The sequence below is a fragment of the Corapipo altera genome, unplaced genomic scaffold, assembly GCF_003945725.1.
Source record: "Corapipo altera isolate COAL_440 unplaced genomic scaffold, ASM394572v1 102, whole genome shotgun sequence".
In the NCBI taxonomy this organism is placed as follows: domain Eukaryota; kingdom Metazoa; phylum Chordata; class Aves; order Passeriformes; family Pipridae; genus Corapipo; species Corapipo altera.
Window position 1 is genome coordinate 155,915 of NW_020884995.1, and position 21,147 is coordinate 177,061.

The window sequence follows — 21,147 nt, forward strand, 5'->3', positions numbered from 1 at the left end:
TTCTGTTTCAGTTTGTTATATTTCTACCAAGCTGACCAGACAGAGAAATATTACAGTACACCATCACTACCAGAATCCTATTCTAGGTGCTTGGTTCTGATCAGGAATTGAGAAAATATTCAGCAGAACTACAAGTAAAGCTCATGAAAGGTATGACAAACAGTATGTTAGACACTATTTTCAGTATAAAACCACCCTTTACAAACTGAAATTAATACAGAGAGACACCACTTGTAATCTATTCTTAATTCCAAAGTATTGTCACACCATATTCGAAATGGAACTGCCCCTTCCAGAACGAGCTACAGCTGTTGAGCAGAGTACACCCAACTCCTACACAGAAGCCATGGGTTATATCAATGCCATTAGATGGAACAGGCAGTCAGCCAAGCCTTACGAATCAAATAAATAGAACGATATGAATATTTTAAAACTGATGAGATGGATACAGCAAAAAGAAAAGAAACAATGTTTGAACAAAGACAGAAAAGGCAAATTTAACACTTCTGTGGACCAACATACCAAGGCCAATGCAAATTACAGGAAAATATTATTAGTGATCTCCTAATAAAAGAGTGATTTTAAAGACTCAGGAAGATAGAGGAAAAATACAGAGCACAAGAAGCACTAACACGAAGAGTAAAGAAAACAAACCAAGGCAGATCAAGTAGAAGCGGAGAGCAAAAGTAAAAGCAGATATAGGCCCTTTCAGAAAAGATTCATAACTACTGCTTACTTTAAAAATGGGAAGCATAGACATGAACTAACATTCTGAAACATAGACATTCTGGAAAATACATCCATAAATGTCCAGTAAGCTGTATTAATAAAACCAAAGTTCTACAGTCTACTCTGTAAGATCAAATTAATTTCATCATAATAGGCCTGGATTTCACCAAAAATAGAAACTATAGCTAGAATATGCAGGTGAGTTTATATATTTGTCATAACAAACAATGTGTGCAAACCACTGGAGGAAAAAAATAATAAAAGAGACATAATTTGGGACAGAATGCCTTCTTTAAATAAAGCAAGACAAGTAAGCATCATACATAAAAAGCCTCGTTCAAAATTCACTGTTTTATGGAAGAGAAACTGTGAGAGTGTATATGCAAAATAGTTTGTACTAAAAGCAACTCAGAGAAGAAACAAAATTTCCCCTCAACAAATATCTATCTTTATTAATGTCGGTCATTCCTTTAAATAAGGGCAGATGGAAATGTTAAGAAAATTTTGCAAGCCGTAATTTCCTATATTAGGATTTATGAGAGGAGGAAAATCTATAGGTTATATAAATTATATATTTATATATATTCATACATATGGGTGACAAGTTAATTGCACAGTTACTGTGAAATAATGCATGCTATTTTATGGTAATAATGCAGTAAATCTATTGGAAACAATGGAACTGTAATTATATGGTAAGCTGTGTTAACGATACCACTTTAATATCCTGATGACTGTGAATTTAACTTATGTCAGCACCGTACGCACCCTAAAGTGATATACGGCATTTCTTTCTGTGGTATGATAATAAAGCAACTTAATTACCTATTTCTTAGCTTAAAATAGTTCTAGCATCCTGGATTAGAAGTTAAATATCCACAGAATAAACATCCAGGGGAAAATCTTGGCCTCACTGAATTCAACAGGAATTTTCAGTGGGGCTAGGACGGCTCTCATCACATCCCTCTCGCTACATTTGCATTCACACACCTCCGGTCAGGTTGGTGTTGTGTGTGTCCCAGCTCCTCCTGACAGTCCTGTAACATGGGCTGGAGTTCTTCCTGGGGAGAGGGGGTGAGAGTGGCAGTTGACTGGTGGCTATAGGAGACAGCGGCTGGAGAGGAGGCTGCTCCTCGGACAGGTGGAGTAGGACCTCGCTCATCTTCTTCCTCTTCCTCTAGCTCATCCTGCTGCAGGTACATCCTTGCGGGTGGGACAGGACAAGGAATTTCTTGGTCATAGCTAAAATTAATTTTTTAAGAAAATAAGGACTTAAATTTGTACTGTGTAATTAGCATATCTTGTTACATGTATAAATAGCCCAGAAACAAATCACTGTTCTACGTGCTCTTGAAAATAGCTTAGTAAGGATGCACTGAGTGGATGTACACCACTGTCAGTAAGTGCTCTCTAAATAGCCACACTACAGCTAGATGAGCAGCACCAGAATGGTGCTGAAGGAAGGTCTCACTGCCGGCTTGTAGGGCAAATTACAGTTCAATTAACCAGCGATTAAAGTTGAGAAATGGTTGATGTCTTCATCTTTCTTACCTTTCATCCACTGAAAGGCTGTAATCTTCACTATTGCTATGGGGGGGTGGATGTGCTGGAGGGGGTGGAAGAAGATCTGCCCAATTCATCCCGGCCTGCTTGGGGGCCTTTGGGGTCCGAGCACCCTTCTTGTGCCCTTGACTCCCTGTGAATAAAAAGCAGCACACACTTGTAACGCTTTAAACTCTCTCCTCAGCACTACCTATGCAAAAACAAAATAACTGTAGCCCCTCCCAGATGCTCTTGTATTCTCTGGGAATTTACTTTTGTGCTGAGTTTGGAGCAAATTTCCATTCCTGCTTTTTACACCAGTTTCTACTTGTTGCTTCTTTGCAGAACTAGTCTACATTTTAAATGGTTGAATTTAACCAGAAATTTTACATAGTATGGAAAAAAGCACATGGGATACAAAACTTTAATTGTCAATAAATAGTTAAAATGTGATAAAACTGTAAATGAATTTTACAAGCAATGTCATTAAGAGTGAGCTTCCTTCTATTAATTACAGTATAGATTATCATCTAAAATAAATGAGCTGTAGACATATTTTCTAAAGTGCTTTTATACTATATAATTGCCAGAATCTAATTTACAATATTATACAGATATGATCTATTAAAGTTCCACTGTTGCACTAAGTCACTGAATATATGTAATTTGTACTTGTCCACTGAAACATTTTAGGTACAATGAAATTACTACTTTTAGTCTAAATGGCAGGTGCAGTTGAAAATAACTGCTGGAAGAACTAAAATAACAGAAGAAAAACAAAAAGAAAGATTGATTAAGTATTTCATAAATGTTTTCAACTACTATTACTGGAAAATTACAGCTCATAATAAAACAACACAGTTCTAACATTCAAATAACTTTGAATAGACCAATTATTCAGGTGGTCTTGAATTTTAAGTTTGGACACGGCTGTGATGAGAACTGACTCAACCACTGTTCCTTAGTATATATTTTAATTCTCCTTTGTTAATGTTACTCTTTTATTGTAGATAAAGCGACTATTTTTGAGCATGCTTTAGAATCCTTCACATTTCTCTTTTAAACTGAAGCATGATTTTATATTCCCACAGTTAAGCCTTATGCACATGATTAAATATGTTGCAGTGAGATTCAGGAAGCCTGTTTTTCTCACTTCTGCTGTCTTAGATTTTCCACTCTTACAGACAGTAAGAGACATGTTTTGGGTATGTACAATTATTTTTCTGGTATCTCAGTACATTAAGCAAGACCCTAACTATCCCAAGGCAACCATCATCTGCATTCTCTACCCTAAGCACCATGATATATACTGGGTTCAGCACAATTGATTTATTACTCTGGTCACCTTGCTTCATTCCTGCTGGAGTCCTTGGTATGGGACTATAAATTGTCAGACTTCTGAATAACCCCTAATAGGCATCAGCATGGAGAATACCACCTTCTCATTTTTAATTTGCATGGTTTCATACCCCTGAGATGCTCCACGCTGAATTTCAAGTCTTAATGTCACTGAGCACCGGCTCAGCACCACATCCAGATGTTGTAGACCTGGGAATAGGCAAAAGGCTGTCTCCCAGAACGACACCCCTGAGCAGCTGGGAGAACTGGGAGCTGTGCTTATCTCACCCCAGCCACTGGGAATTCAGGTCATCCAGAGGCACAGCAGGCTCATCAGCATATTTATGTCTCTGCTGTTCCTCAGTCAGAATCGGTCAAGACAGAGCACAGGTTAGGACTGAGGGAACTGGACTATCAAAGCCAACAGCAGAGCAGAATGTGAAAAGTCCTTGTCTTAATTAGTAGATGTAAAGTCCAGGGCAGAAGTGACTGTGACCATAACTCACCCTATAATTGGTTTGATGTAAATAAAGACAGTCTCAGACTTACAGTAAAGCCTCAAACCAAGCCTATGCATAGTTTCTAGTTTAGCTCTGAATATTTCATATAGCTCTACTAGAAATCAAACCTGAAAGTGAACAGGTTATACCACAATGATAATGAGTAACTTTTGAATTAAACCATAATCTGTGGTTCCAAAGCACAGAGCACAATTTCAGTGCCCGGGTCAGCATTCTCCAGCACAAAAAGCTGTTTTGTTTCAACATTTTCACAAAGGATTTTTAGATAGTTTGTACAGGAGGTAACAATAAGAAACAAAATTTAACTTTAATTATCTACAGCCTACATCTGAATGATACACACGAATAATTTTGACATAGAGTGACTGAAATCTATAGGATTTTTTTTGCTCAAAAAAAATGCATGGGTTTAATTTATAAAATTAAGAATTTCTTAAAGCAGTTCTGTTAGGTATCACTGAAATGCTCTGGTGTCTTGAGCCTGTTCATGAATAAGGTTGTCTTGGGTGAGTAGACCCAAAATAGTCTTTTTTTTTGTTTTTTGTGGCGGTTGAAAAGAAATTTCTATGACTTGCCCACCTGGAGACCATAACATTAACAAGTAGGGCATTAACATTAGGAAATCCAACCTCTGCTTGATTTCATGACTTTCACAATTCTGGACCATCAATTACTTAACTGACATTTATTTAGATGACACTAAGCAATCATGAGGATGCAACAGAAATATAAGAACCTTTTGGGCCAGTTTCTGTGCTGTTCTCCTGTCAGTGGGTTCCTCCTCATCATTCCTTCTCTAAATCCAGTAGACAGTGCTAACCACAGCTACACTGACCAAATACCACAAAGCCTAAGGTTTGGAAAACACTGTGGATACTCACCAGATGTACTACTGCCTCTGTCTGAGCTGTTGTAGGATCCACCTGTATTCTGGTCGTATGACTGGTTGTAGGGAATAGTTGGAGCAATGTTGTCATTTACTCGATAATCTGCAAGTTTAATAGTATAATTAATGCTACCCTTCAGAAACACATCAATGTACCTGCTTTAGAACACAAAGTAAGATCTCCTGAAAATAGTGAGGAAGAAATAAATTCATTTTTTTTAGTAAGCAAAATCATCCTATGATCGTGTTTTATTTTTAATTTGTCTCTAATTGTAAGCTTAAGGAAAATCATGGGAACTTAGTAGCTCCATGTCTAAAATGGAGTGAAATGAAATCCTATGCACAGGGTTTTCACAAAGCCTCTGCAACAATAAAGTTTCAATGGATATACATATATATACACACACATGACCTGTGTGAACATTTTGCATACAAATACACTGTCACCTCGATTGATTTTCCATGGTCTCTGCCTAATTTATGCATGCAGGGTAACCAATGGACTGTGGTATCTACTTTTTGTATTTCAAAGGTGACAAACCCACACAGGAGCCAGCCCTGTACGACAAGGCTGAACGATCTGCTGGAGCAACAATGCAGCTCCACCGAATTTAGTTTGCAACAGAAGAGATCTTTGTTTCAGGTCTGCTGACTCCAAGAAGATTTCTATTTACACTGGACTATGCATGTTCTACAGGCAGAGCCTTTTTCTGCTAATGGCTGTAACTGATACTTTCTTCTCCACTTCCAAAGCACTTGATACATATATATATTACTTTAAAAATCTAGATTTGGCAACCAAATCTGCAAAAATTTATCAGAAGTAAAATACTCATCTGGCACAACAATACTCTCACGCTAAAAAGGAATTGTAATTTACAGAGAACAGAAAGGAGCTGAGTTACTCTTCATACAGCAAATAAAACTGCGTCACAAACAGAATCACTGGACATAAAATAGTGACAATGAAGCACCGGCATGTAACTCATCAAAACAGTTATTTCCCATCACAAAAGCTACAGGTATAATCAGCAGCAAGATGGTTTTGACTTAGGAAATGAGAAAACCAAGATCAGAATACTGACACATAAAAAAGCAAATCAAAACAAAAATAAACAAAACTAAGAATTCTGTCCCCATCTGCTGCAGAAATGTTTGTGACAATGTAAGCATGGGAAAAAGAGCAAAATGATAAATTCCACACCAGAGTGTATTCTGTAATAGTTTCTCAGCCTAGTTGCATTCCACAGACCATGCTGAAGCCCTACATACCACATATGTTTACACAGAGGATAAACAGTAAATCAGCACTCTGAAACATGTATATAGGACTGTCAGCAGACAATGCTTTAAGGGGGCCTTTCCACACTACAATATGCTAGAGAATATGCAGCTGTAATATACACAGTTTGAAAGATGCAGTGTCTACCAGCTCATAAAAACCAAACGTGTTTTAATTCCCAAGCAGATACGTAATACACAGTTCACGAAAGAAAACAATTACAAAAAATACAGCTTTCACCCTCTAGCAAGAAGCCAAAACCCCTGAATTTTCTTTTGGCACATTTATGTCAAGGGAAGGTGTCATGTTTTATATTGCCCTTTGGACTCCTCTGTGAGTAGATGGGTCCGGTAGAGAAACCAACATTCCTGTAAGGAAAGTTTTCTTTTTACTGGATCACTTATCACTATGCCATCACTTGAGCTACAACAATCCATGTAAAAAGTTCCAAGTTAGAATGGGTCCAGTTCCTAGGGATACTGTTTTGCAAATCAGGTTATTAAAAGAGGTTGCATGGTAGCCTGGAGAACTAGCAAGAAATCACATACCTATTTCTTCCAACTCCCACACTGTGTATTAAAGAAACATGCCCTCAAGGACACAAAAGCCCATTCTGATGTTTCCCGTTAACACTGAAATCAATTTATTTTTAGCTTCTGGATCCACAGACTTCAGTCAGGGTAACACAGGAATTTAGTTTCCAAACCTGTGTGCAGTAGCATTGCCTCTCAATAAAAGAATCGAAGGCTTGCTAGGAACACGTCTAAAACGAATTGGATCACTCCATTTGTGTCCCCAGTGTACAACATAATACAATTTTGCAGAGTTTGATATGCAAAATTTCATTCGTTTACATGAACATGTAGATTTAATTAGTCTCCATCCACGACTGGGAAGAGTGGGTTGACCTATTTAAAATTTAAGGTAGAATATAATGTGACTACCATGCATCTGGCTTATGAATAAAATATCTGGCCTCTGTCCTAACCAATCCCTTAACTACTATTAAATTTAAATTAATCTCATATCCATAAGAAATGTATTTTATTTAACTCTTCTCTAAAGATACAGCTTGTTATTTTTTTCAATAAATTCAATATCTGAAGGTTATTGTGGTGCTAATTAACTTTCTGACACTGCTAGCTGAGGATTTCTAAATCTAAAGAGGCAGAAGTCTAAAAGCACCACAGAAGCCTGTAATTGCTGAACCTGAAAGCTTCAGACTCCCAGCACCAGAAGGTCAAAGCTCCTCTGACGCCTAAAGAGGAGAAACAAGCTAAAAGCTCTTCACCTTTGTTTAATTTGTTTTGCTCCATAATGTTGTACTGTATGGGTGGAACCTCTTGCTTTTGCTGAACAGAGGGTTTCCAGTGTTTCTCATTCGTGTCCCCGCTGCCATTGTTAACATTATTGCTGATATTTGACTGGATGAGTTGAGTGGTGGCATAAGGAGTGGGCTGCCCAGGCTGGCTGACAAATCTTCCGTCCTTTAGATTTGGACTATTGAAGGTTTTCATCTCATTCATTTTGTTGCTGAGGTCCACGTCCCCATACACAGTTGACTCAGGCAACATCAGGTTTGTCTGCTTGTTGTCCAGCTGATTGTTGTAATTTGCTATACAATCGGCTAACCACAGAGGAGAGAAAAGAGAAAAGGTCATTCTGTTCGCTTACACTGTACTTTCAATGAAACCCCCTTTAAAATTTCTTTTTTAGTGCATAACTATTTGGTTTGCATCCATGAAGCAGAGATGCTCAAGCAGAGATACTGCCATTTACTAAATAATTTATAGAATATTATTTACCTTATAAAGTACTGCTCCAAAAGTAGGGTGCACTGTTTTGTTTCACTGTAAATTAGGACCTTCTGAATTGCATCTACAATGACTTACCTTGCTGGGCTTTTCTACAGGGCCCATATAAACATGCATATTTTTAGACATTATTCTCAAAGCAGCATAGATATTCAATTAATAATTGTGATTAAAATAATATGCACTGCAGAGAAAAATTAACCAAAACTTAATAGTGGGAATAACTAAACAGTGACAATCACCTCATGACACCTCAACAGCATTTAGATGTTCTTATATTTGTGATAAGAAATAAAGACACAGAGATTTTTATAAAACAGAGTGAAAAATGATTACACATAGCAGAATTAAAGAAAAACAGTACAATGTAAAAGGTAACTCGGTACCCAGTAGCAAGCCTTTATTTGATCATTGTTTCCTTGTACAGTCTTATATTTGATTTGAAACAAAAAAAAAACAAAACCAGGAAAGCAATCTGGAATTTTTTCTAATTTTTAGTTGCTTTGGATATTGCAAAATACGTAGTACCATAGTAATACCAGTGTCCTGTATGCTAAAGATATATCAAAAAGACAGCGTGAATTCATTCTTCTCAGAGTTTACTGCATCATGAGATGCACTTATTGCAGAGAGTAAATCAGACATGTGCTGATGCTCTGGACACTCCTGCATGAAACAGTGTCCCTGTCTTTCCACGTTCTCTTGCCTCTGTGTGACAGCAGATCCACATATTTTTTCCTCTCCACATCCAGTCCACTGGGAGAATACTGAATGGAGTAAAATAGTCTGTGGGTCAGCAGTCAGAAGGCTTAATGAAACTAGCATTCAATGATCCTTAAGCAGAAATTCTCATTTTCCACTTGATTAATTCATCAATAATTACATAACACTCACCAGGAATATACTTTTGCTCTTTTAAAAGATGTGGTATTTATGCTAATGAATTTGATTCAAAGCCTGAAGTCCATTACCTGTGGCCACAATAAATTTACTGGAGAGGATGCCAAGTAAAACTACGTACAGAATTCAAGATTTTACCATTACTCTAAATGAAATAATCAGTAAACACAGAGGATGTTCAGTTTCAAAAATATTCGCTAATACATACATATCTTTGAGGAATAATTCCTGAGAAAGAGATATAAAATACTACTTGAGGATAAAAACCACTGATCCACATTTTCAGTGACTAAAGAACAATATCAGAACATGCCACAGAAAGCTTATCACTGTACACTTCATGCCCTCCAGCCTGTGTTTCCTTGGAGGTTTTTCTGGTTTGATATATTTTTCTTTATTTTGATATATTTTTCTTTCTTATGTGAGATGTTATTTATTGCTTCTGTTATTTATTGTTTCACAGTCTTCAACTTCTTGACTTCTACTGTTTAAATGTTTTCATTTTTGCTTTTTCTTTCACCTACTGAATTATATTCTATAATATAAGAGTCACTTATAACACACATTTTACCTCCTTCCATTTGCAGCTACCTCCGATTTGTGTGTAAGGCAATATAATCAATACAGTATGTGCAGTAGGTACATTTTTTTTACATAGACACATTAGATTTCCTAAAACAAAGTACTTAAAATTGATTTACCTATATAACAGAAAATTTATTCTGTTAGATTTTTTTTTATAACATTAACTTTTGGAGCAATCTGTTCCCATTCTGTAGACTTGGAAGACAGTGCTATACTTAAAAGCAATTAAAAATGCAACTACTTAGCATATTCACAGCTATAGAGGGGATATCCATCGCTGCTGCTTCAGAGCATAAACCAAGCCCAAGCTGACAGAATTAAAAACACTTGTCAGATTTTCCAGGACAGAAGAGACCATTATGAACACATTTTCTGACCCCCAAGCTCAAAAGTTCTACTTGAGAGGAAGGATTCCCTTTGCAACACAACCAAGCTTAACATGAAAGCCAAAATGAGGAAGAATCCACTGCAGTTCATTACAAGACGTCATAATAGTTTGCAACCCTCAAAAATGTGCGTTCTCTTCCTTTCCTGAACGTGTTAAGTTTCAATAACTAGAATTTACTATGTCTGTCCTTGCCACAATGCAGCATCCCTGTATCAGAAATCTTTTTACACAGGTAATTGTGGATGTGATATCCTCAGGCAGAGTGAGATCCAAGTCTCTAATGTCAAAATCTCTGATCTGAAGAACCTGGCACTGGTCACTGCCAGACAGCATAATTGCAGGAGATGAATCACCATTACCACCATCCATGAATTACCAACCATTAGAGCTGGTTTCACGTTAATTACAGGAGGTAATGCTGCTTTGCACTTAGGCAACTTCACTACAGGTAATCACACTCCCTGTCTGAAATGCTGGGAGATGCTGTGAGCCAAAAGCAGCTAGAGATGGTGGTAGTGGAAAAGACTCATTTCATTCCTCACCAGTAACACAAACTGGGTTAAAACAAAAGGAACCCAAGGTCTGTTTAAAGCAAAATGTGCAACAATTAGCACTTCAAGATATATTTCCCCAACAGTGTTCCCATGGAACTCTTGAGATTTTCTTTAAGTGCACTGAGTCTGTCCAACCTCCCAGGAACTACCATTTAACCTAACATTTTGTAATTGCTTTTAGGGTGTGAAGTTAACTTTTTTATGCACACACCCTAACCAGAACACCAGCTATCCACTTCTGTACAGAATGGCTCTCCAAGGGAAGTTCTGAACGTGCCAAACTAGACTGACTTTGCTGCAAGTACTGTAGCAATGTTTTATTTCTTGCTTCCCATCACATCCCAACTAGAAGGAAAATCCTGTGTCATTTCAGTACTTCTCCTTCTCCATTCAATCAACAAGGAAGTACAGAACAACCTCAAAATGACCTTATCTGCCCTTTTCAGAGGCTGAAACATGTCAGTTCAATGTGACTTTTGGAAGCATTGAACTTCGCAGGGATTCCTTCAGCCTACAGCTTGCTACAACTATCCAAAGGGGACCAAAAAAGGATGCAAAAAGGGACCAAAAGCATAATCATGACACAGAGGAGAAACTCTATTAAGTTTAAATGCACTGGAAATAAAAAACAAACAAACCTGAGCACTTTCTCAGGTATTAGAAGCATATACTCTGTAAAGAAGATTCCTTAGCAAGGTAGAAACACATCTAACCTGGTCGACTGTACGTCGTGAGGTTGCTATCACTGTTTCCATTTCCAGAGGTGCAGCAGTTGATGGAGCAGTCATTGTGATTGTTCCCTGTGTTAGGCCAAGTATCTGCTAGCCATGGCTGAGTGGCTGGTTCACTGATGTTCAGGAGTCCTGGCCTTTAAAAACAAAGCTTGGTCATTTCAAAAATTAAACAAAAGCATTTCCACATTGCAGTTACACTCTTCTCAAAAGGTGAGATATTATGAAATAATATCACGTGTCTAAAGGCTTGAGCATTGGAAAACGCAGCTTGAATCAATTATTTAACAGTTTCTAGTCTCTTATATAACCTAGTCCTTGCTAAAACACTAAAGTGAACAGCCAAGGACAACATCTGTTCATTTTGCTGAACGACACATGTATACTGGTGCGTAACCTTTAACTGTCACTTTGGTCTTAAATTTTTTTAAAATCCTTTTTTTTAGAAGATTGTATTTTTGTTTTTCTGCCCCTTCACCCTTTCTTTAAGAAAGCCAGGAAATTGGCAAGTCAAACAAACAAAAAATTCACACATGGAAGCAAGATGGATATGGATAAATAAGAGCCAAATTTGGTTGTGAGTAGTCCCAATTCTTAGTGACTTATGGAGCCAAGTTCTCTTCACCATTAGGCAGTATTACTGTAGTGGATCAAAGGGAATAGGAGATAACAGAAACCTCTGTGGTTGGGAGCATTTGGATCTCACTAACCACACAAAGTGGGTGATACACCCTTGCTAATGAGGAAGCCACTCTCTCAATCTTTATGTGAGTGGAATAGCAGCAGCTCCTAAGAAAGTTTAAAGTAACTGGAAATACTTAACAGTTTAAAAAAATCCAGATATGAATGCTGCTTACTGCCTTCATTTGGAATAAAGCATACTCCTGCCATCAGCAGAAAGAAACAGCATTTCTTGTTTTCCAAGTTGCTGAATTTTTCTAGTGAGTGTTGAATATTTCTGATGAATGTTCTGTAGAATGTTTGGTGCCTCTGAAGTTTTCACACTAAAAATGCAGCGGATGTTATAGTCCCACATAAATAGCATCCCGATAAGATTTTAAATTGCCTTTGATAACTAAGGTGCTTTTAAAAATAGACAATTTTACCCACTGTCATATCTATATCTATATAGATATATATAAATAACACAGTATCTTTCTCACAGGATTTAATGGGCAACTTTTCACTTAAAATAGTGCAGAAACTAGCTTCCATAATATTAAATGCGATGATCTTCAAAAATAAAATATGCTAATCCTCTTAAACAGCAAGTCGAGAAGGTAAACTGTATGCAGTTAGTTGTGGGGGATAGAGTCTGACAGTGCTGCAGGCTTAAGTCAAAGTCTTAGAATGACATTTAAAAGTTCTATACATATATGTGTGTATATATATATTTCTGTACTGCATATGTCATCTGACAATTTAACATAGGAGGTGATGAGGCTTGACTTGCTGTCAGTCTTACAAACCAGCCTATGCACATACAGTAAAGGTATTTTTTTTAAAAATCTGAAATAAACATAGGGCTCTGTAGGCCTGTGAGCAGGCCAGCTGATTTGAAATATCCTGCTTTTTTCCCTGCCATTCTGCTCTTACAATGAAACCACACCTCAAGGCTTTCAGAGGAGACAAAGCACTCCAGAATGTTTCAGTGCTTTAAAAGACCCACGTACTGGATTTTTGGATAGAGAGTTAAAGATCCTTTGTTTCTAAAATTTACTTCGCATTCACACCCGCTGTCATGTAAGAAATTTGGGGTGAGGTGTATAAGTAGATGAGGATTCTACCAAATGGAGCCATTTAGGTGGGACTGTAGGCAAGAGATGCTTGCGTTACAGCTCCATAGCCTGGTGATGATTTGAGGATAAAATTTCCAAAGATCTTTAACCTTGGCAACAAATTCCTGGAATCCCTGAATTGCTGTACTGGGTCTGAGAAACAGTGGACCGAGCAAGTGGCTGTGTGGATGCCTAGATGTTGGCTGGAGTCAATCCACCACAATTACCATTACTCAAATTCTGTCTAGAAAAGGGATTGCTACAGAAACGGGTATTTTTTCAGCATCACAGAAGTGGGGATTATGTTGAAATATATCACTGTGACATTTTGAATTCTGAAAAATGCTTTAACGTGCTCACATAACCGCACTTGGCAAAAATGTTAAACCTTTCCAAAACACTGCATATATAAAGTAAGGAAGTCAAAAAACCTTAGGTTTGGAAATCAGAAGAAGGTTTCATGTGCAAAAAATAACTTTTTTTTTTTTTTACATTGCAGAAGTATGTTTCATATTCTACAAAATAAGATACATCTTACACGCTGTAAATGCTATAAATGCAAATGTACAAACCCAGAGTAGATGTCAGCACCTTGAATCAACTACACTGCTAGATTATGGCACTGCTGTTGAAAACTAGGACAGTAAAATTGATGCTGCTTCTCTAGCCCTACCAAAATGACTGTATATGATGTAGACACTTCTGGGTTCAATTTTGTCTTCTGAGTCTATATGAGTGTGCTTTGTCTAGCTTGTGCTATGGGAAGAGCAAGAAAGCCTAGTGGCACAAAGAACACAAAGGCTGTGTATCTTTTTGAACAACCTTGTCAGGGAAAGAGAGGGTTCATTTCTGTTCTCTCTTATTTTCTCACTATCCTGGAGTGAAGGCAGCAGCCCAGTGACTTACAGATTTGTCCATTAAAAAATCACAGGGTAACTGTTCTAGAGGCTTCTCTCTATGCATTTATGGCCACGACAAAGCAGCAGCATCCAGTGCTGGACAAAAGATATCTCCAATTGCCCTTACCATGTGAGGTTCAGCTGCAGCAGGAGCTGAGTAGCCTCACCTCTGCACAGCGTTCAGTTAGACTGGAAATGTTTTATTTTATGACTAATCTTCACAATTACCAATTTCTTTGCACGATCTTGCAAATTAGGAACCACAAGATGCCACTTGTGAAACAGGAATTGATACAGGAATTTGTCGCCCAGCTGGTCTCCGAGATTTTAGTGTTTATTTCAGCATCCCGCCAAATCTTTAACTGAGATGCTTATAAAAAGGCATGTTTGAATGTGACCTAGAAAAAAACCGGTGTGCTACTAAAGCCCCACTGCTTTGACCTGCCTTTTCCTAAAACCTTTATTTTTTTTCCTGGAGAAAACTCCACCTGTACGCAGGGAACATAAATTACTGTTTTGTTCATTGCCATTCATTAAGTAATAACGTAAAGTCAGTGAACGTATTTTAGTTAAATCTTCAATCTGGAATGGGTCAGGTTCTCAAAGTGGGAGGCTGTAAATTTAAAACCTACCTGTTTCCCTCTCCTTCAGTGCCCCATCTTTTGCAAGCGACGTTTTAACTATTTTGCATTCATAGAAAGATTTTCTCTTAAAATGTCACCTTATAAGCCGTTTATGTCTTCAGCAATTTTTTCCAATAAATGTTTTCTTTCTTTGCAGTATTTGTGAACCAGCTATATTTCTTAATCTTCATAAATGCCATGACTTAATTACTTTTACTCCCTTAATCAGGTGGTAAGCCAGGTCTTCATTTCAAAGTTAAAGCGCTCCCTCTGCTGCTCATTTTTTGAGATGCAGTTTTTACAGGTTAACAAAGCTTAAAGTATTTCGACTAATTTTTTGGAAGTCAACCTAAAAATTCAAACCATCTACCCTCCTTCTAAACAGAAAAATAGATGGCTACAACGCATTAATTAATACAATGAACTAAAACATATCTTTGCAAGAGATTATTCTGCTATCACTTACAAGACCATTGTACTTCTGGCATCCTTAAATTTAGATGCACATGATTTATACCTTTAAGAATAAAGGACATAATTACCTGCCTCCACTGCTTACGGCCTCTCCTCCTCTTTGATACGTTACTGAAATAATTAAAGATAAAAAAAAGGAAATAATTTTAAAATCATAAGACTCCTGAAATAGCAGTATTACATTTGCCTTTGTTTCATTTTACCTAAGACAATAAATGTGCATTGTTTATACATTAATTCTGAGTCTCATTTTGCAAGCTATTGCTTCAAACCAAAGTTTATACGTAATATTTGTGATCCTTGCTAACTGCTAGTCTTAGCCCCAACAGGGTTTTATATTTCAGTTCTGTTCCGAAAAAAACACACACACACACACAATGTATTGCTTAAGAAAGCAGGAAGCCATACATCAGGTTGAACTTATCCTTAACATAACTCTGCTGACTTCAGTGGAGTTACTCTGTGGAAGAATTTAGGTCATATATTTATTTCATGAATGGCTAGACGTTAAAGCTTTGCTCTACCTTATTATTCTGGCATGATTAAAGAGGTATCATGATTCCATAACAGACCTTACTTCCAGTGTAAACAATGGCTCATTACAGCTGAAGCTACTGCAAAAATACATTCACTTTCTGAATGTTACTGCCCTACACTCAGGGAGCAAGCACATAAAAGTCCACAGAAGCTCCGCATTTTATAACATTTTACAGATGGATTTATAAAGAAAACTTTCTAATCTAAAAATTTAAATGTGTGAATCTTGCTAAAAAAAACATCTGGCAGAAAGAATATTTTATAAATCAGAAGGAATGATGTTGCTGGCATTTCAGAAACATTCTGCATTAACAAAGTGGATGCCCACATGCAGTTGTTTGCTGGCAGGGATTGCATATCCTTCATAGGAACCATGGTGTTTGAAAAGTTCATTTTTAGGATGCAAACATCCAAGAAGAAACAGTGCTATAAATTCCGCAGGTTTGCACTGGGTTTGGCAAAGGGTTAAGGAGATTTCCTCCCTGCAAATGCTGATGGATTCTACACTTTCCAACTAGGAATGTGTTGAAAACAAGCAGCCAAATTCTGCTGTTTAGTAGAACTCCAAACTGGGAGTCTGCAAGAGAGAGATAAATGCTGGCAGCAATCATAGTAACAGGATTAAAACGTAGGATGCATTCCTATAGGTAAGTCCTTTACTCTAGTTAATGCTAAAGAGGAGGGTCTGGTTCCATTTAAAGTCAAAGGAACAAATGACTGAGATTGTGGATTGAAAAAAACAATTTTTTTTCCTTTTAATGTTGTACGTGTTTTATGTTTATCCCAATCTCTTCTTTAAAAATCTCAGGCCTATTTATTTTGGAGCTCTGACATATCTTAAGGAGCCCAGATACTTTTTTTAATGTTAAGATTCAACTCAGAAAATACATGTCAGCTAACCTGCCAACCACAGTAGTGTGCTACAACTGAGAGTGCAATATAAGCTCTCTGTTAAGCCAATTAAGTAACAGCAAAATAATAACAGTTCGAATTAGTCTGGACCATGGATCTCAAAGGCCTTCAGAAATATTATGGGTCACTCTGACTCATGCTGAACAGGAGGCAACTCCACTGAAAATAAAGAGTACAACTTTTGAAACAAGGTACTATCCAGGTTGATGAAAAGCCCGTGGATAAGAATCTAACCCAGAACAATTTGCTCTGTGGGGATGAGCACAGACAGACGTGAGTTTGCTTCGTCTGCAGTCCAACTTGAAGGATGTAACTCAGCTGCTGCACAGAGGTCAAGTTAGTCCAGTGCTGATTATGAGGTAATATGCCCTGCCAACCTCAGTGTGCAGAGGAGGGGGTGGGAGGTTTTTACCCTGCCTGGATATCCACGTCCTACAAGTCTCACAGACCTCTTGTGAAAATAAAGGATTTAGAACACTGGAGGAAGAAACAACCTGTCTGTTCACTCAGGCTGCAGCTACAAGGAATGCAGTATACCAGTGGGTACTGAATGTGTTGAATTGTATCTCCTGCAGAGGATGAGCTGCTCAGCTGCCAGACTGTGGGACCCACTGAAGGTCAACTCTACAGAACAGAAAGGCTCTCATGGACTTTGGTGGGCTGTGGTTTGAATTGGATCATATTTGCACACTTCCAAACAAAAGGAAATAGAAGATGATTTTAAACGTGCACCAAATTTTAAATGCACCTCTGTTTAAGTAGAACAGGATAACTATTTTAAAATTTCATAGCACAAATATGGTTTAAGGTAGCAGGCAAAAAATCTAATAGCTATAACACTTTGATTTTCAGTTTCTTCTAAAGTAGACAACTCCTAGGTCACTGGATTAACGCAGATTCAGAGGAAAGAAAAGGAGCAAATGTGTCACCAACTATAATCCCACTGAATCCCTTTCAAGTCAGCATCTGGGTTCTGCTAAGTCACTCCTCCTCCATCAAAACCATCTTTTTCATCTCTAGATGCTGGAGGCCACACTACTCCACTGTAATACACACGAAGAGAGCCCAGGCTGTAAAAGCTGACAAGATCATGCTACAAAATGGCATGCTGGCAGGAAATGGTAATGCTACAAAATGGTACACACAAACAGAAAAAACTGTCAGCCACGAAGCAAATACACGCTCCTTAGAGAACAAATAATGATAGCTGTCATTAATGGAATTGTTTAAAGAAACCCTTCAGAACAGCTGGGCTGGTTGGTTATGTCAGAAAAAGAGAAACAGTACCACAAACACATGCTTAAGTAACAAAGAAGGGGGGAAAAGTGCAAATATATACCTGTTGGTGTGAAGGTAAAAGACGGGACTGAAAAATCAAAACAAAATACAAACTGGTTATTAAGCTGAAGAGAGAAAGGGAAACATACCACATTAGTATAAACCTAGTAGACAGCTGAACATAAAACAAATGTATATAACTAACCCAGTAGCTCAGTCACATTGATATAAAAATAAAATTAAAATTGCAATTCAGAAAGAAGCTTGTCTCTGCAGGTACTATTCTGAAAAAAAAAAAAAAAAAAGCTTGATATTCTATTGTGCTCCTGAGGAGACCTGATTGTGGTTTAGCCTTTCAAATCCCTCTCAGTTTGGTATTTTAAGGTTTTTTTTCTGAAAATCCTAGCACAAACAAAACCCCCACACTGTTAATCATTTTAGAATGCAGAATGACAAATTCCTTAACAAAGCCTTATCAAGGTCCTATTGAATCTTATCTGCAGTTCACTAAGTAAATGCTCATTACGCTGAACTAATAGGCACACTTAAGTATTCAGTAAGGAAATAATAATCATAAAAAGGAACAAAGAGAACTGCTGTTTTACTGTCTCTGAATCAAGAATGGCACCAACTCTCCCTGTAATAAAGGCACTAAAATCTATTGCAGCAATTAATTTTTGTTTTCATAGATGAGACCTTCACACAGAGTTTTTCTTTCTTTCATAAATAATCACAAAAAAAAAAAGAGTAGAATATCTCCCTAGATGTAACACCTTTCTACCTTTCAACCCTTGGCTTTAAGAGGGAAAGGTTAATGACAGAACAATGACATTGCTTGACAATCTTCTCTCTCACAGCTACTATAAATCCTCTTTGGATCAATAGAGTCTCTAATCCAAATACAGAGCATCAGCATCTGCTCTTCCTATTAGCACATGCTCCCCCTCCTGTTGACAAGACAGTATAGTTTCCCTACCACTGATGCCCTTTTCGATCTAATGACAGCAATGAGAAAGGTAAGAAAAACAATAAAATATTCACTAAAATAGCCTTGAGACAGAATTTGATCAGCAAACCTGGTATAGAAAGAAAAGGTTCTGGTTAAGTGAATGACTTCTTAATGTAATTTCTGTAACAACTCTGATGTTTGGGTGGAGTGCAGAGTGTCTTGTTGCTATAATCTAGGACATGCTGTAGATTTCCCCCTTCTACCAAGCCAAATTATTTCCAGGGATATGACACTAACCAAAGAAAGGAAAACCTTGGAGCATTTGCCCATTTCAGGCTGCGTTTATAGCAAAGCTCTTTATCTTGGGAATTCCATTGTATTTTCTTTGGGCTAGGCATTTTCACATGGTCAAGTTTAATTTAGCTACATTCAAAAATAAAGAACTATAGTAACAAGCTTTCATTAAAATAGAAGGTGCATTTAAATCCCAGCTATTCAAAAGAGAATCAAGATATCAAAATTAATTTTCAATCACCAGGACATGAAAAAAAATCTCAAACTACTACCTTGTTACTCTTCTGTGAGCTAAGTACTAAACCTAGTTTAGTTTCTTAAGGAACTGGGGAACAGATGAACAGAGGTTCAACTATAAGAAATTTTTATCGTTACCACACGAAAGAACAACTTATTTCTTAGAGCTTCGATTAATAAACTCTTCTGAGTGTGTAAGACTGCTAGTACAATATGTATGTGTGGGAGTAGTGAAGTATTTTAACAGCTGTCAGGCCTGAAGCTAAATATAAAAATAAATAAAGAAATGCAAGACTGAAGAAAGTTTGGGCTTGCAGTTGTGACTTGATGCCCTGCAGAGTGGTAAACTACTTTACAATCTATATTTCATTGAATACTGCTTTTTTTCTTGAAGAATGCTTGATATTGGAGATACAGACCCTACTTTTCTGTACAGTTTCATTTAAATCCCCACCAAATTACACAAAAGACATTTATACAGCTATTGGGAAAAAAAAAAAAAAGGTGTTCTGAACAATAGTTGATGTCACTGAAGCAACCATTTTTAAGGACAAATTGTATGCCTTTTGCTTAATCATAGGTACTGCTGAAAGCACAGTGATGTTAGTTTGATAGAACTGTAGAAAGGCAGTATGGCAGCATGCTATTAGTAAAACAAAACAGCACAGGCCAATGCAGCAGAATGTGGGAGTCTGTCCTAGCTAAGAAATCCCAGCAGAACACAATCAAAGGTGGAACTCCTTCCCGATTCCAGTGGTTACAACTCCACTACAAGCACTGTGCCTGAAGTCTACAATGAGCATTGATACTTGATTAGCAGGGAGGACATCTCAACTCTGCAACACTCCAGAATTATTTCCATCTTTCCACTCACTCGTGCTATTTTTAGCACTGCTTCTTTTACATAGCAACACACAGTTACTGTTTAAAAACATTCGTGTTAGATTTGCCTATTTTTCTTGCCCGTCACGCATTCACTCTTGAAGGGACTAAAGAATGGAATCTCATGACACCTTTCATACATTAAGATGTGTTCACCTTTTAAGCCTAGGTCTATCTTTTCATTGCTAAGTATCAAATATTTTCCTGCTATTCCTTCAAAAGCAGGATCTCCCATTTTCTGAGTCATTCCAAATTTTATAGCTCTCACTCTAGGAGTGCCTACGAGGTACTGCTTTGAGACGTAATGAACTGCAGCCCATTGAATTCAACTTCAACTTTGGGGCTTAATCAAAAGATTACTGAATCAGGAGGAATCCAGTTTTTATTCCAGAAGATCTTACAGGTAGAGATTCTAGCTTTGTTTGTCAGAGAGTATACTGTAAAGCACTGCGAGTCCACTGACAATGTGATATAAAAGGTGTCAATAACATGAAATAACACAAAAATGGAGGATGTTTCAAGCTGGCCCCACTGCTGCCGTTCTAACCAAATGCAGATGCAGGATGTGACAGCCCCAGAATTCAGTCCCAGCGAAGGGTCTCACAACAGCATTTATGAAAAGAGCCTTGGAAAGCAGACTTGACTGCTGTGCCTCTGCAAACAGCCCCTTCACCACATTGCCCCAGAGCAGAAGGAAATCCAGGTACCCACACCAAAAGCGTTGCTGTGATGTACACCACTGTTAGAGTTCTCAGCAGCAAGCAAAGGGCTGAACAGGAGGGTCAAGGAACTACCATCCACCTGGCTCCTTTTCAGATGGTACAGTGTCAGACACTAAGGGCATATTGGAAGCTCCCAGCCTTAAATCCATCTTTACATTTCTCCTCCTCTCTTTATGAAAAGCTAGTCTAGGTATTTTGCTAAAGACTTATGCTTTAAAGCCAGATTTCACACGTTACGTAAATACTGCTGCTTTCTGCACTGGCTCCTGATCCACACTTCCTGGAAACATTG

The 21,147-nt window shown here is 37.7% G+C and overlaps 1 protein-coding gene across 6 annotated transcripts in view; it reads right to left on the reverse strand.

Moving 5' to 3' along the window:
- The window catches only part of ROBO1 (roundabout guidance receptor 1), a 706,475-nt gene that overhangs the window by 15,077 nt on the left and 670,251 nt on the right, over positions 1–21,147 (reverse strand). For 4 of the 6 annotated variants that reach the window (XM_027666539.1, XM_027666540.1, XM_027666543.1 and 1 more), the window contains 7 exons: positions 17,833–17,859; positions 15,113–15,155; positions 11,253–11,407; positions 7,590–7,925; positions 5,012–5,119; positions 2,281–2,425; positions 1,720–1,971 (listed from right to left, as the gene is read on the reverse strand). In XM_027666539.1, the coding sequence (XP_027522340.1) occupies positions 1,720–1,971; positions 2,281–2,425; positions 5,012–5,119; positions 7,590–7,925; positions 11,253–11,407; positions 15,113–15,155; positions 17,833–17,859 (1,066 nt within the window). The remainder of the gene's footprint in view (positions 1–1,719; positions 1,972–2,280; positions 2,426–5,011; positions 5,120–7,589; positions 7,926–11,252; positions 11,408–15,112; positions 15,156–17,832; positions 17,860–21,147) is intronic. The other 2 variants (XM_027666542.1, XM_027666541.1) reach the window with 2 other exon arrangements.